The 17294-nt window shown below is 36.6% G+C and overlaps 1 protein-coding gene across 3 annotated transcripts; it reads right to left on the bottom strand.

The window, feature by feature from the left end:
- Positions 1-746: 746 nt before the first annotated feature.
- On the bottom strand, positions 747-17081 carry BIRC3 (baculoviral IAP repeat containing 3). Of its 3 annotated transcripts, none has more exons than XM_017647632.3 (9): positions 16925-17081; positions 10601-13757; positions 10393-10492; positions 8671-8749; positions 7819-7867; positions 5994-6236; positions 1855-2109; positions 1552-1593; positions 747-1436 (listed from the first exon to the last, which is right to left on the bottom strand). In XM_017647632.3, the coding sequence occupies exons 2-9, from the start codon at positions 11451-11453 to the stop codon at positions 1243-1245; spliced, it is 1815 nt and encodes a 604-aa protein (XP_017503121.1). In that variant the 5' UTR covers positions 11454-13757; positions 16925-17081; the 3' UTR covers positions 747-1242. The 3 variants fall into 3 exon arrangements, with proteins under 3 accessions (XP_017503121.1, XP_017503116.1, XP_073095497.1); XM_017647627.3 differs by lacking the exon at positions 16925-17081 and adding an exon at positions 16412-16834; XM_073239396.1 differs by lacking the exon at positions 16925-17081 and adding an exon at positions 16559-16834.
- Positions 17082-17294: the final 213 nt, after the last annotated feature.

The following is a 17294-nucleotide window of genomic DNA, read 5'->3' as shown; positions in this document are numbered from 1 at the left end:
CTATTGCTGAGTCACAAATAGCCTAAGCACTACTACAATTAATTTTAGCCCAGTATGCCAGGAGGACACTGGTTGGTACATGGCCCAACCAAGATTTCCAACAGAGATGCTGATTAAATCTCATCCTTAAGACATAGTCTCCGAGCATCAGAAGGAAGAGATGGGTTTCTCTGCAGAGTCAACAGACATCAAGAACTGTTTTAGATCATTGGCCTTTGCTTGAACTCTCAAAATATTCCCAATTATAGTGTTACTTCTGCTTTTAAAGCCCTAATAATCCCATAGGAAACAAAGGATAGAGAATTATAAGTTGAACATGTTGAGTATCAAAAAGTAAGGCAAAGGAGGAATTTTGCTGTTCTGACAGTACAGAATAAATTTATTTACCAGAACAAGCTATTGGTTCCAAGGACTGCTAGCCAGTGTACTTGCTAAGTCCCAGAATTAATTCCAAAGTGAAAATAAAATTTGGTTCTTTTCCCAAAGCACAGGACAGACATGAGACTTCCTGAATAAACGAATTTACTGAATGAATTGTTTGCTTTCATTTCAGACATCACATAAAATTCTATATATTAAAGCCAGGTGTGGATGACCTCTGAGCTCTGCAAGTGAAAATGAAGAAGCATCTTAGAGAAAGGAAGGTAAACTGCAGTTCCATATTCAAGAGATCTTAAGGAGGTATGGAATGAGCCTGAGAGAGACTAAACCATCTGACAGAGAAATAAAGATATGAAGAACAAGAGTAACTTTAAATGCTTTATTAAATTATGCCTGACAGAATTCTTTACAAAAATACCATGTCCCTAAAAAAATAATTCAACAAATATCAAGATCCTCTATGTATAGGCTAGTGATCAAAAAAAGAAAGGAATCTGTGTTTCTGGTTCTTACTAGAACTCTAAAACACTTAAAATATTGAAAGGTTAATTCAAAAATCATAAATTTTACTTCACTTATAATTTCAATAATGCTGAAATCTTGATTTAGTATTATGGTTATAGTGCTATCCCTGCTTTTTGCTCACAGGAATAAAAGCCTATCTTTTTCTTGCTATCTATACATGTTAGAGTTTTAGATAAATATTTACAAGATAATGTTTATATATTTATATTTCTATGAAACAAAATTTTCTGAATTGTAAATAAATAAAAAATCTCAAGGAAGTCAAATCAGTATAAAAGTTTAAGTTACAATACATTTAATCCATTAATTCTAAACTTTAGACCAAGTGTTGGATCTTCATGAAAGAAATGTGCGAACTGTACCCTTAACTGTACCTCTACAAATAGGGCATTTTCTTAGAGAAGGAGCACAATCTTTGCATACTACTAGATGGCCACAAGGAATGAACACCACGGATACTTCTTGGTCCATGCACACTTTACATGTTCTTTCCTCTTGTAGTCTCCTCAATTGTTCTTCCACTGGTAAGTCTAAGAAGAGAATACTATTTTTAGTAAAAGGCAATTTATTGTTTTTCCTCCAATGAAAAGCCAAGAAAATAAAAACAGTGTTTTCTACTGGTTTCAATTATTAATATTGTTTTACCTGAAACCTCTTCTGTGGGAATATACTTTATGTCCTGTTGCACTGAGGGAGAAAAAGAAAAGTGTTAGTATGACAAATAAGGTTAATATTTAGTCACAGAAAATATACTTTTAAACTAACAGTTTAGAACTCTGGCCAAGTACTACAAATGTCATAATATCAGGCAATAAAAGTCTTCAATCTGTTTGTGCAATTAATAGTTTACAAATTAGACTGAATTATTTTCAAAAACCACAAAGTATTAATAAGGGCATATTTTCAATTGACCTAAATAGATCCCCAAAATAACTTTCCAGCACTCACCAAATAAATGCTTAAATAACATGGGGTCAATTTCTTGTAAAGAGTTTTTGAATATGCTGGCTGCAAAATTTCCTTTTCCTAATATAGTATCAATCAGTCCTCTTGCTTGTAAAGATGTCTGAGTTTTCTCTTTAATAACATCATGTTCTTGTTCATCAATTACTTTGGCAGCTAGCAGACTATCCAGGACTGGAAGCACACAAGTCAACTGTTGAAAAAGTGCCATTCTGTTCTTCCGGATTAGTGATAGATCATCTTTATAAAAAAGAAACAAACACAAATATGTTCAAACTCTGCTCACAAACATGCTTCCACACCTGCACATATAAAACTGAAAGAAAAGCAACCATAACTCATAATCATTAATTGGTAGGTTTGAGGATAGCTGATCCCCTGTGCCTAATAATAATGCTACTAATAATAAGGACTAACATTTATCAAGACTATGGTAAGCACTTTACATGTGTTAACTCATTTCATCTTCACAAGCCCTGTGAGGTAGGTCTTAGTGCCCTTATTCAGCAGATGAGAAAACAGAGGCACAGTGAGGCAAGTAAACCACTGAATGACACACAGCCAACAGAAACAGCACCAAGGTGATTTGGCATCATGATCTGTGGTCCTAACTATTCTGCAATCCTGCTAAGATTTTAACCAAATAAAATTTAGAACCTAAAAAATTGAAACTTCAATTCAATATAGTCAAATGGAAGAAAGGTAATATAAAGAGAATTAAAACAGCAGACCATTTTTTTCTGAAATTATCATTTACCCACAAAATGTCTTAAAAATTCCATTTTAATATGAAATTTTAATTACTTTCCCAAAGACATGATATTGCCCTTATCTAAACATTTTATAATAAGACGGAAAAGACATTAACAGCATCTTGAAAATAAATCCTATTTGTCAATGACTACTTCCCCTCTTATCTAGATTTTGTATCTATTGGTAAAATGTTTTATACCTTGAAACTCTGCAATTTTATTATTGCTTTAGAATATGACATGGATATAAGTTAATTAATTATCATATAGTTTTACCATGATCCATAAAGCTATTCCTATAAAATAACTAATGACATACGTGGGCTGTCTAAAGAAGAATTATTTGGGGTGGGGGAGATGATTGTTTGATCTTAGAAACACTGACTCTGTCAAATAATAGGACACAGAAATAGAATCATTTAATAAAGAATAAAATATAATGCTTAATCAAGAAGCCAAGGCCAGAGGTACTGTATTTGAAGATAACTGAAGTTCTAAGAATAAATAAGAAAAGGATCAGGACCTAAACAGTTTGGCACAGTCAGTGCTCGACAAGTATATGCTGAACAAATGAACAGCCAAGCCTTAGTAATTTAAAGAACAGGAGGAACAAAGAAGAGCCAGAGGGATAGAAAAATTAGAATCGATGTATTTTTTTAATTATCTACATTAGAGAAGTAGTAATATATTAGAAAATAAAAATACAATTGCACTTGATATTGAAGTATATTAGTTTTTCAATCTAAGATTTATTATCTAATTATATTTTACTTAATATAATACACTCTCTGAAATTCTCAAGATTTCTAAAATTGGACTGTTAGTAGCCAAGGAAAAAGGCCTTATTTCAAAGTCGTAAACTGTATTCTGGCTTATGAGATGAAGACTTCAATATACCTTTGAACTGTATTATTATTTTATTCTGGAAAAACATATCCTAAATTGCCTCTTTTATTTACATAGCTGTCAAGAAGTGACTTATCTACTGTTCTTGGGGAACTATAAAGGAGTCCGTAACCCAGATGGAAGTATTTGCATTCACTTATTCAAAAAATATTTCTTGAGCACAGACTAAGGATATAATGGTGAGCTGGGAAGCTAAGAGATCTTTCTGACAATGCAAATTATTGTATATTGTTGACTTGGGGTCATCCCTGGACACCTTGTTGATTTTCCTTAGAAGAAATATAAATATTGTACAGCTGGATGGCTTTAGACTTCATGGAGTCTATAAACAATTGCGAAGCTGGGTGTTCGAGTCCTTAAGCAGCTGCTCAGTGATAATCATTGGCTAAGACTGCAGGAAGGACACAGAGCCTCAGGTTCACTTCACAGAGAAAATGAACTTGACCAGGCTGAGCAAAGATGTTGCTGCTGTTGTTGATGTATAGGACTGAGTAGTTCACACTTTGGTAAATATAGGATGCTGTGTTACTATGATCTAATGTTTGTCTGGGTGGCCAGAGGACAAATCCACCTTCATGGGCAGGGGCAGGTTTATCCAGGAATGGAATGAAGAATATCACAGCTAGTCGTCCTATGAAGAAATAGCTCCCAGATAGCCATGGACAAGGATAAGGGGCAAAACTCTTTGCTCTTTCTGGGTTTTGTGGCTATTTGGAGGCTTGAACTTTGATAAAGGAAAACATGACTGAGACTTTCCTAGTCATTTGTATAAACTGGCTGGATCTACACAGAGATGAACCAGAAGCTAGGCAAAGGGATTCCCGAGGATGACTTAGGGACAAGAGAGGCCACATATAGTTACAATTATCATTTGCCATTTATGATATAATGCCCTTCTGTTATCCCTAAATCTTCAGTAAAAGCATGTTAAAAATTGTAGTCTATCTTCAGCTGTGTTGAAAGGACTGATGAATCTGGTCCACATTTGGGAAAGAGTGACAAAGGAGAAATCAGCTTCTCTTTTTTAGGCCAGAGGGATGGCAGCAGTCGGAGCAACCAAATGAGAGTGGGCATGCTCAGAGGAAGAGAGTTTTTGTGAAGGGCAACAGCACAGAGGCAGTAGAGTAGCAGACAAGGCTAGTAACAAGCACATGTAACCTGTCTTGAGAGAATGTGAAATAGTATCCTAAGATTCCCCAAATAACTGAGGGACACTCCAAAGGGGAACTCAGTTTTTTAATGGGCAGGTAGGGAACTTAATCATAATTTGTACATTTATAGTAATAAATTATAGACATACTGTTATTCTAATATTAAAATTAATAGTCCCTGATCCCACTCCAACTTATAGCAAAGCATGTGAGCAACTAGCCTGGGATCAAAAATGTGCCATGAATAATTACATACACAGTCAACCACCCGGAGTAAAAATATAAATTAAGAAAAAGCAGGAAAAATTTTCTCACTGAATATATATATTTTAATTTGCTAATAAGCAATTCAAATATACTTCAATGTGAAGAAATTTTTCAGGATTAAAATTCAGAATACTTGGGGATCAACAGAGGTGAGGCTTAGAACCTCTCCCCCCCCTGTTCTGAGAGAAATCTGCTGCATCCGTGGATGTTTTATTGCCCTTGTCTAGCTTGGATTTAACACATAGTCTACAGGCACACACCTGATCATCTACATTTGCTCTCTTACAACACTATTCTATGTTTTCTACCTTTATCTTGCATCTACCTACCACTTCAGCATTTTAGTAAAAATAATAATAATAAAGAGAGAAATTTGGTATCCACATATAAATCAAGTATAAAAATCAAATGAATATTCATAGTTGAACTGATTGTTTATAGTTCATAATGCATGATCAAAACCAAAAATTTCTGTGAAGACTGCCCTTGTACTGTTCACCATGTAACTTATTCACTATGTAAGAATTTGTTCTCCATGTAAGAACTTGTTCGTTATGCTTCAGAAGATTGGAGACTGACGAAAATTAGTCTTGGGGTGGATTAATGATTGTGCATTGAGCATTGACTCCCCTATACAGAATTTTATTGTTATTAACAACCATTTGATCAATAAATAGGAGAGATGCCCTCACAAAAAAAAAAAAAACAAAAAAAAAAACGTACACACTTCCAATTATAAAATAAATAAGTAACCGGGATGTAATGTTTAGCATAAGGAATATAGTCAAAATATTGTAACAACTTGGTATGGTGATAGCTGGTACCTAGAATTATCATGTATATAAATGTTGAATCACTGTGTTGTACACCTGAAACTAATGTAATACTGTGTGTCAACTACCCTTCAATAAAAAATAATTATCTAAAAAAAAAAAAAATTCAGAATACTACACATGAAAATCTGATCTTATTTACTATATTTCCAGTAACATATACAGTGATATCAAGTTCTTATGTAAATGGAGATGGTATTAATAAATTTATGTACCTGATTCTTTTTCCTCAGTTGCTCTTTCTTTCTCCTCCTCCCTTATTTCATCTTCTGCATTAAGTAAATCTAATACAAGATCACTGATGGTTTTATAATTCTCTCCAGTTGTTAGGATTTTACTCTGAACTGTCTGTTTTACCAGCCTTCTACTAAAGCCCATTTCCAAGGCAGCTTTAACCACAGGTGTATTCATCATGACTGCATCTTCTGAATGGTTTTCTCCAGGTCCAAAATGAATAACTATATGAATAAAGAATTTAACACATACTGAGATAGTCTGGGTATTTTTAAAATTTAAAATTATTACAATATCCAACACATAGAGCCCCCCAAAATATATAAGCACTATTTTTTTTACTAACTTTGTTAAATTTAAAATAACAAGATACATATTCAGTCACTAAAAAAGAATATAGACTATTGTATTCAGATATAAAATACACATTATCTGGCATAACTATGAGTGGAAAAAAGAAATAGAATGCTATGCTGGGGATCACACCCATCCAGCACTAAGATTCTTCCTCCCACAGCCCCACGCCCCCATGTTAAATGAACAAATGGGCTTTATAAGTCAAATGTTTCATATACTTCTGAAAGAGACCACTGTCATCACTTACTCTATTATTGCAATGGTTTCCTACAATATCATTCCTGTTCATTCTCAACATTGCAACCAGAGGGACTTTTCAAAAACACAAATCTGATTGTGTCACATTCCTTCTTAAATTCCATCAGCAATTCTACTGTTATTACGGTAACATTCAATTATAGCTCAGATCCCAAATGTTCTGGACCCTGTTTACCTCTTCAACCTCATCTCTTATCACTTATTCACATTCTACACTCCAGGCCAGAAGTCACAAACTGATGGCTCTCTGGTCACATTCTGCCTGCAGTGCTGGCCTACTTCATTAATTTATCTGTTTGCAAATCCTACTTCTGGCCATACAGAATTTTGTTCAGTTTTTCAAATGTGCCTGTTCTCTTTTGTCACTTGAGTCTTTTCACATGCTGTTCTCTCTGCCTAGAATAGTTCTTCCTCCCTTTCTCATTTGGTTAACTTATACTCTTCCCTTCAATTCTCTTTTAAAACAAACACTTCCTCTGGAAAGCCTTTTCTGATTGTCCAAGTCTGGGTTAATTATCCTCATGCACTTGCATAGCACCTCTACTTTTCCTAGCCTATCACTTTCTCCTACCTACATATTTGTCTGTATCCCTTAGACTTCTTGTTCATGAGAGCGAAGTTATGTTTATTGTGTTCTCTCTTCTTTCCTTAGAATAGCAGATACACAATAAATATTTACTGAATTGAACTGAATACCAGATAATGGAGTGAAATACCTTTTTCAAGTATTGGCTCTCTTACCTTTTAGGTTTAGATGATGGACAGGTCATTTAACCTCTCTGAGCCTCAGGGACACTACTGAAAAATGGGACTAATATATTTTACACATTCTGTTTCATAGAATACATGAGGAATATTGTGCATCTGTTCCCAGACTAGTCCGAGAACAAGGATAGGGCTGGATGTATGTAGTTGTAAAAAAAAACTTCTATAGGCTAAAACTATAGGTTCTCCAGCCCTGACTTTAGACATTATGATTCAATTCAGTAGGTTTAAAGTGTAGACTAAAAATCCGTAATATTTTTTAAAGTCCCTCAGGCAATTATGATATGCACTGAATTTGAGACATAACAACTTAATGTATTTGAAAATCCATTATAAATTATAAATCATAATATGAATTATGCTATTACTATTATCAGGCTTCAATCTTAGGTTCTATTTAAATGCAGTCATTATAATTATACATACTTGGTGACTCCGTGTTTTCATCTTCTGGATTATCTGAAGTAGATAACAGCTACAGGGAAAAAAAATTATATAAACTAAAATATAAATCTCATTGTATCCATTACAATAAAAATGAATGAAGAGACCTGTTTTATTCAATTTACTGCAAACTGACTTGCTTACTGGCAAAATAATTTTTTCTATCAGAAGCAATATGTCATTTACATTCAACAGTAATTCCCTGGGCCATAAACTAATAAGGTTTGTGTGTGTGTGTGTGTGTGTGTGTGTGTGTATTAACAAATAAAACCCATTTCCATTAAGGTAGAAAAAAATGACTACATCTTCTCAGTGATCTGAGACAATTATTGTTTGCCTTTTACTCCAAAGATCTTCAATTTCCTGGGTCATCCTTTGGGTAAGTTGGACCTTGTATCAGTTCCATTGACAATCCTAGGAAGGTTTGACCCTCGAACTATTATGTAAGTTTTTATTTGGTTCTCCAGAAAGATTAGAAAAAAACAATACAAATCTCTTTCTCAGATATTTTTAAGAAATTTTTATACAGTAGGTAAAGCTCTTGAATGCTACTCTCCATGCCAATTTTTCCCCTCAAATAGTTGTATTGCAACTTAAAGAAATATTTAGGAATATAATTTAAATATTATTTTTTAGGAAGATTCTAATTATGGACCTGTTTTCATCCAAAGAACAGTATTTTCTAAGGTAACATTGGGTGTTGTGAAAAAGAAAATGTATTTTTAAAGCAACTTTTGTCTTTTCACTGAAATACTTCTCTCTGTAGTTATCAGAAACTAATTCATCTCTTTTAACCAATGATTTAAAACAAAAAACAAAAAAAAATATCCCTACCTGTTCAAGTAGATGAGGGTAACTGGCTTGAATTTGACTGATGAACTCTTGTCCTTTAATTCGTATCAAGTACTCACACCTAAAATGTAAAAATATTAAGTTGGGGTGTATTTTTATTTGGTCATCTGTAGAATGATAAATATTTCAAATGAATATAAACATACATATAACTTGACTGTTCACTTAGCACATGGCAAGTGGCAGGAGATACTGCAGTCCAAGGCAAGATGGTGTGAGCAGGAGGAAGGCCCTAGCTGGGATCGCCCAGGCTGATATGCGTGAGGGTCACGAGGCTCTCCCTCTACTGCAGGCAAGGCTGTCTCCATTCAGAGCTCCTACATGCTCTCCTCAACTATTCTAATAGTCCTAAAAATACTCTGAACATTAAGAACAAGAGCCAAGGATACAGGTAGAAGGTCTTCTAATAAATGACACCATTTATACATAAGCTTTGTATGTTTAAAAGCTGGAAATATACAAAGAGAGATGAGAGAATGAGGAAGCTAAACATATTTTCTAATAAGTCAGATATTCACAAGTATGGTGATAACTAGATAATATACATCCTCTGTCACTTAAGTACAAAATGAATTGTGACACAACTAAAGCAAATTTACCATTCTTTTTAAACACCCACAAAATTACAATGGAAATCTAGCAGCACTTTTTAAAAATGCCTATGTAATGGATCCTTTATAATGTTCATAATTTTTGAAATCTGAAATATTTGGGGAGCACAAAGTTGCTATAAATGAATATATATTAGTATATTTTAAAACTTGTATAATGAAGTAAGTTAGGATACCAAGTTTAGTAATCAACAATAAAAATACTAAAAGTCTTCATGAAAAATATAGGCATCTGATTTCAATAAAACAAGGAGAGTGTAAGCAAGTATGGAATAATAAAAAGAGCAAAATATAATGATGAAAAGCTATGTAGTGATCAGAACAGATAAGATGGGTCTGGTCTACATTTACCCTGATCATCCTATTTAATATTGCAACCAGCCTGGTGCTTCTCATCTCCCATACCCTGCTCTTTTCTTTATATCCACAGCACTTATCTTCCAGTGTGCTACATAACTTACTAAGTTTTTATTAACTGTCTGCCCTCTCCTGCTATAAAATTAGTGTATGAGACCATGGGTCTTGATTTTGTTCAACTAAGTATTTTAAGCACTTACAACAGAGCCAAGCAATAGGTTATCATTTAATATTATTGAGTGCTGAATGAATGGAAATATGTCCAAGACACAATGCTGACTGGAAAAACGTTTCAAAACAGTATATATAACATCTAATTCATTAAAATTATGCACTTTTGTCTATATATGTACATATGCCTAAAAAGATGCCTGTAGGATGTTCACTAAAATGGTAACTGTGGTCATATTTAAGTGGTGAGACTTCCAGACATTTTTTTTTCTCTGTACTTTTCTATAATGTGTAATTTAGGTTTTATAATGAGCATGTTATTTAAAAAAAATATATATATATGTTTAAAATTACATACAAAAAATTCCAAACTGACTTCTTCTGTCTTAAATTTCTGCCAGCATTTTTAAGTAATTATTTTTCTAAGTAATCCATCTTGTTTTGATCCACAAATGGATTTTTGAAACAAAAACAGAAAAAAGCAACAGCTGATTATAAGGTAAGTACATATAACCCATCTCCTAATAGTCACACACATTTGCAAAGAGAATTTCAAAGCCATTACCTTGGAAACCACTTGGCATGTTCCACCCACGGGTCATCTCCAGATTCCCAACACCTGAGTCCACCATCGCAACAAAAGCATTTAACATCATCACTATGACCTAAAATTAATTTTGGACCAAAATGTATGAATACATATAATTTGCCCACTAAAATGTATGAGATAAAACATGTTGAATATTTTTTTTAATATTGGTTAAATTTCTTACCCATATAATAAAAACCTGCACTTGCAAGCTGCTCAGGATGAACTGGAACACTGGAAGGCCAGTTACAGAATGTTTTAAAACGGGCTCCATGTGTCTGCATGCTCAGATTAGAGACGGTGTATCTTGACGTGTCTTGAAGCTGATTTTCTAAAAATGGGCATTTGGGGAAATGTCTCAGGTGTTCTGACATAGCATCATCCTTCGGTTCCCAATTGCTCAATTTTCCACCACAGGCAAAGCAAGCCACTCTGTCTCCAGGTCCTATGTAGTAAAAGCCCGCTTTTGCCAAGTCTGCTGGTGACAGAAAGGTCAACGGCCACATCTGGAACGTAAGTAACCTGGCTTTTTCAGTATTCATTGTGTAATGGTAGGGACTTGTCCTCAAGGCAGAAAACCCTTGATTTGGTCCAGAGTTTATAGGCTCTGATGGAAAGCTTGAATAAGAGCCACTGAAATATCCACTGTTTTCCAAACTTGGAAGTAATGAATGTGTGGAATTTGTTACTGAGGAAGGAAAAGTAGGCTGAGAGGTGGCTCCCAAAATGTTAACTGAACTTAGATTTTGAACAAAGCTACAACTAGGATATAGCTTTTTATGCTTTTCAACAGGATTGTCTCCTTGCTTCCAGTTATCCAGCATCAGGCCACAACAGAAGCATTTGACCTTGTCGTTCACACCAGTGTAATAAAAACCAGCACGAGCAAGACTCCTTTCTGAGACAGGAACACCCGCAGGGAAAGCTGAGTATGTAGACATTCGGTACAGTTCACATGAAAAGTCATACTTCAGTTCAAACAGATTGGTACTTTTCATCAAGTTTGATAAGAATACACTGTTTTCTACTATGTTCATAATCAAATGGATGGGGAGGAAAAGGGACTAGCCTTTCTCTGGGGAGGTAGTTTTGTGCACAACTTTTGGTTTTTGTTAGTTTTAGTATTAGGCGTAACACCTTTAAGAGGAAATCTTTAATTCTTGAATCCTCTATACATTTAGAGTTTCAGCATATGGTAAGATTCTGAATCCCATACTGATATTTAAAGGGACAATAATGCACAACTGCCACTTTGTATAATCTTTATATACACAATGTAAACATGATGATACACAGTATCTAATAATGAAAAGTAAAACCCTTCCTAAAAGCATAGAGTGCTTTAGGTCATCAAGATGTCATTTAGTGTCAGGCATCTCCACAAAGAAGTCTATCTCTCCACTAGACATTCAGCCTCCCTGAAGACAGAATGTCTGACTCACGAAGCTAGCTTGTCCACTGTCAAAAACTATGCTCTTTAAGTGCTCTAAAGAAAAAAGTATTCAAACTATGTTTATTTTGTTTTTAAAACTGTGAAATTTGGTAGCCAGAAAAAAAATCATTAAGACCTACCTCAAAAGAGGAAAATAATGCATTACCATATTTCACTGGTTCTAAAATGCATGGTTTAGTATGTTATTGAGAAGTATCTTACAATTAAAGAAAGGCATGTCATAATTAGCAATATTTTTATTTCTTATAAGTACATAAAATAATGGTATGCCTTAAAATTGATGACATCTTAGATTCAGTGAAACATAGTATATCCCAAATCTTGCTCAAATTAAGTAATTTTTCCTCCTACAATAATTTTAAATGGGAAAACAAAACAATCAAAACATTTCCTCCAAATAAAGAGTTTAATTAGTAACATAATTGGCTGACACATCTTAAAGCTTGGTTTCAAGTTTTATTAAATAATACTTACTTCCTACAGATAGTCAGGAACCTGGTTGCTTAGTCAAAATGATACCATTAGATCTTAACAAATTAAACATTCTACTTCAAACAAATTATCAGAGACTACTGTATTTACTCAGTTGTTCTTTTAGGCTCAGCTTCATATGGTTGAGAACCAACATTAGATCTATTCTGATAGTGGACTTGCTATTAAAAACAGTCAGAAATCAGAGTGCTGAGTCTGTAAGCTAAGATGGATAATCAAACTGTACAAATTTGGCATCGATCAGAAATTACCTCAGATAGCATACTTGAACCAGAATTTATCACGACAAAAAATAATAATAATTTACTTTATCATAATCCACTCCCTTTGAACAGCAGAGACCTTCTCAAACTTTAGAACTTCTCAAATGATTGACTAGCTGTTACCAAACAGGTTCTGTATTAATAATGTCAGCAATAACCAACAAACAAGTTATCATGGCTTTTCTAGCAGTGATTGGCAAGCATTTCCTGGGTCCTACAGATGGGGTCTTCTACTGCAGACTTTAGTGCTTTATTTCCAGGTGGCAGGAGAAACGTATCTCAATCCCAGTGATTATTTCCCTCAAAGGTGAGTTATTGGGTCTAACCTCAGTATTCCCTTCACTGATCAAAAATTTTACATATTGTTATTAAAAAACTAGTTGGTATTCATTACTGTCTCTGTGTAAATTCTCTTTCTGAATAAGTTTGTTCATTTACTAAAATGTAACCAGCCATCATTCTTGCTTCTATCATTCTCAGAGATAACAGTCCATATGAACAAACTAAATTTTAGAGTTTGAAAATATTAATAGTTTCATAAATGGTTAATTTCTTTACCAATCATCACATTTACCTTTTATACTTTCTCTACATTTGTTGTACCTTTCAGAAAGTTTTGTTCTTGATATTTGTCATTGTAGGAACCTTTTAACATGTCAGAGTTCTTATTTACATAATTCTCTAATTTAGCAGAGGGCTGAGTATTAACTCTTTGTTTTAGATAACTCATTTTAGATCACTCATTTTTAAATCGTTACCGAACACAGATACTTTTTCTGTTCTACACAGGAGCCAATAGAAGATACCTGGCCAACTTTGAAAAGCATGTTTCAACAGTATGTCCCAGCTACAATCACTTTTTACATCCTTAAGTCAAATTCAGCATCAAGTTCATCATTATTTTATAGTCACACCTCATGTACCTAGGTCATTTTTTAAAAATTAACATTCTTTGGATACCAAAAACTCTAGTTAACTACTTAATTTTTCATTTATGCACAAAACTACCTCCCGGAGATTAGACTAAGTCCCTTTTAAGGGTTTTAGGCCTCCATCTTGAGTTATTTTGATTTATTAAAAAAAAAAAAAAACTGGAAAAATAGAAGTAGAACACTTGGCTTCCTTTGTAAAACCTGTTAAAAATAAACACACAGAGGTAAATAATTCATAGATGTAGCAGCACAATCATCTCTTTTTAAACATTTCTCCAAACTGAGCACTAGTATTTACTGATTACCATATACAAAGTGTTATACTAAGCACTACAGAGTCTAAAAAATCCCAGATAACAACCAGAGGGCTCAAACTGGGGGCCAGCCAAGGTATTATGTTTGGCTTATACAAAATTGGACTCCAGTATTTTACTAATTTTTAAAACTTTTTATTTTGAAATTAATTTATTCCTAGAGAAAACTTAGGGTTCCCATATGCCCTGAGTTCAGCTTCCCTGAAGTTAACATCTTACCTGACTACAGTATAATTATAGAAACCAGGAAATTAACACTGATGCAATGCTGTTAATTAACCTATATGCCTTACTTAAGTTTCATCAGTTTTCCAAATAAGTTTTTTTCTGGGACCACAGTATTTTTAAATGTTGTAATTAATTACCAACATTTAATTCATTACTAACAAAAAAAAAAGATTTCCCATAATCCCATTCTTGATTTCAAAGTTCTAGAAAAATCAGATCTGGCAATACAGGACCTATATTCCTACATGACAACAGTTGGCTAGCACCAAGCAGTGGGTGTGCCTCTCGGAAAGGGCATATAGTCTCCGCCTGGCATCATACTTTGACTCCCCGACACAGACTGTCAGCTATTTGTCACTGAGCTGGCACTATTCTTTTTCTTACAGAAGAATTATGAAGAAAGTAACATTGTTATCCCTGTGTCTATCAAAAATAACAAAAATGAAATGTTGACAAAGAGGGACATATTTTGAGAAAAATAGGAGTACCATATTTTTGTGTAGAAAAGAGTATCTCTATCTGTTAAATAGTAAACAAATTGTGTTTTTGTTTAAAAGAGACACCCATAGTTTTGTTCATTTATATCACCGCCTGGCCTCTATGAATTTGAGATGGCAAACCCCTTACACAGATCTTATTACTAAAGAAGCTTTGGTGTGGAAACAAGACATATTCTTGTGGAAATTAAAGCAACAGTTACATGATATATACACAAAAATATACCAAGATGCAAACTCTGGATCAATTCGAACACTGCCTTCACCAGTTCCAACACTCAGACTTCTAAATGCTGCTGGGGATAATCTGCAAACCTTGCAGAGTGGGGCCACCCAACTTCAGACCCCACTTTGGCCCTCAGCCATCCCTTAACAATCCTACCTAGGCCCGGCCAGCTCCCTAGCCCGCTGCCCTGTGCATCTCCAAAACCTTCAATACCTTCCTCAAATTTCTCCTCCATTACTCCCCAGCTCACTTTTGGTAGATTGCTCTTTGCCTTCGACGTCTCCAAGAGATAGCATTCAGCAGAAATCTTTTCACATTCTCAAACCCACGCCTTTTTCCCTCACAGCCTATCTGCTGCCTTACTGAAAGACGCTTACCCCTCTTCCGTTCTCTCCCACTCAGAAATCTTGCTCTGAACTCCATCTCCTCATTTCTCCAACTGGTACTCTCTACTGGCTCTTTCCTTCAATATAACAAGCATGCTGAGGTCTGTCTCAGCTTTCAAATAAAAACGAACAAAAAAATTCTCTTTCAGTCCCCCTTTCCACTCTACGAACTATCCTGTATCTCACTTTCTCTTCATAGCCAAGTGAACTGACCAAGCAGTTATGGTTAAGGTCTCCCGTACAACTGCTTTCAATATTAGTAACACCAATGGCTTATTTCCCAGAACCAATGGAAATTTTTGCATCTGACACTGGGGCCCACTTCCTCTTAGAAATGTTCTACTCCCTTGGCTTCTCTAAAACCACTGTCTTGGAATTCCTCTTTTTTTTCTAGTGGTTCCTTCTCTGATTGTCGCAAGTCCCCCGCCTCTTGGATGGTTACTCTCATCATTTCCAGTAGGCCATTTTCCTGATCCAGGGCTGTTGGGTGTGGCTACCCACTTGGGCACTTGGCATACCCATGTCGCTGACACTGGAGGGTAAGTATGCCTTTTCTTTCCGCCTCCCCCTGGACGGGGAGCTCCTTCAGAGCCGAACTGACTCAGTTCTTTACCCGTCCTCCCACTCCCAGCATTCAGTGGGCGGGGCCCCTCATGCAGACACTAAGACCTTCTGTTGAAGAAGTCAATGTCGGCAAACTTGACTAAGCACACCATGACCACAATAACCCTCATTTGCGTGGTATTAAGATCACTTTTACGTTAATGACTACAAAGACTGTACAGGGATGGTTTAATACCAGGATCTGCAGTCAGACATCTTGGGTGTCCAATACCATTCAGTCTCCCCATACCAGGAGTGTGAACTTGGTCAAGTCAATCTCCCTGATCCAGTTTCCTCACTGTCAGTGGAGATAACCAAGGTAATTGCTTAAGACTGTGAGAATTAAACCTGAAAAACTGATGTAGAGTCTTCAGAAGGGGTCCTAGCAGAGAGGTGTTAGTAACACCTAATGTTAGCAATAACTGCTGTAATAACAAAGTTAATATCACTGATAGCCGCCAACACTTTACTAACAAGATTAAGAGCACTACAGGGTTTCCATGCTGATCTTCAGGAAAACAACCAAAAAACCCTGCTTTCTGCCACTTGGGAACATGCCTCCATATTTGTTCACCACGTAAAGATTTTACTGAGTCCTTACTGTGCCAAAGCTCCGCTTTAGGCTGTCCTGAAGCTTCTTCGGCGCCTTCAAAGTCTGGGTGATACCTTCTGGCAATCGAATTAAACCAACTATTAAAGCTTCCCCGCTCCGCTGGCTCACTCCGGAAGTAAAACAGCGACTGCGTACCGGGCAGGCAGACCCACCGAAAGCGAGTTAGCAAGGACGGACGGCGCTGGACGGCCACTACCCTCCCTCGTCCCGGGGCCGGCGCGCAGACCCCGCGGCAGCGGCGGCAGGGCCCGACCGGAAGGGGCGCCCGGGCCGCGGGGACCCACTCCTTGCCCGCCGCTGGCCGGCTAGAGAGCCAATCTGGAACGGACCTCCGGGCCTGGATGACGTTCCGCTATTGTGTTGCCCCGTCTGCCACCGCCCTCAGCCACCGGCTCCGCGCGCCCCCGGACGCTCAGGAGGCCGGTGCGCGTGCGCACGCACGCAGACACGAGCACGAGCACGCCCCTCGCTCGCGGCCTCCCCGCCGCCCTGGTCACTCACCTGCTGGCCCGAGGTCACTGCGCACGGGGGAGGGTGTGCTGGCCGAAGCTTCTCGGGTGACACCTGTCGCCCCGGCCGCTCGATGCAGGCTGGAGTCTCACGCCGCTTTTTAAGTGCCTCACCTCGACCCACCCACCCCGCGCCTGCACTCCTCCCAGTGGTTTGCATGTGCGCTGGTGCTTTCCTCTTAGGACTGAGGGGAACTCCAGCGGTAATAACCACACACACTTCCCCTTAATCAGTGGCTTGGCAAACCCACTCGGGGATTTCCATGACCGTAAAAGGGTGAACTGTTTCTTAACCATGGCGTATCTGCGTGGCATTTACTGAAAGACCTGTGTGCTTCACTGGTCGTGGGTCAGAGGAAATC

This window comes from Manis javanica, chromosome 6 (genome assembly GCF_040802235.1).
Source record: "Manis javanica isolate MJ-LG chromosome 6, MJ_LKY, whole genome shotgun sequence".
Taxonomy (NCBI): Eukaryota; Metazoa; Chordata; class Mammalia; order Pholidota; family Manidae; genus Manis; species Manis javanica.
The sequence above is the reverse complement of the archived record's forward strand: the minus strand, read 5'-3'. Positions and strand labels throughout refer to the sequence as shown.

What these genes read in the sequence shown, in the direction of transcription:
- BIRC3 (XM_017647632.3), bottom strand. Translation starts at nt 11,453, where the DNA reads ATGAACATAGTAGAAAACAGTGTATTCTTATCAAACTTGATGAAAAGT. An exon ending in TGAAAACACGGAGTCACCAA is followed by an intron (nt 6,237 to 7,818) that starts GTATGTATAATT and finishes TTATTCATATAG; the next exon opens with TTATTCATTTTGGACCTGGA. An exon ending in TCCCACAGAAGAGGTTTCAG is followed by an intron (nt 1,437 to 1,551) that starts GTAAAACAATAT and finishes TTCTCTTCTTAG; the next exon opens with ACTTACCAGTGGAAGAACAA.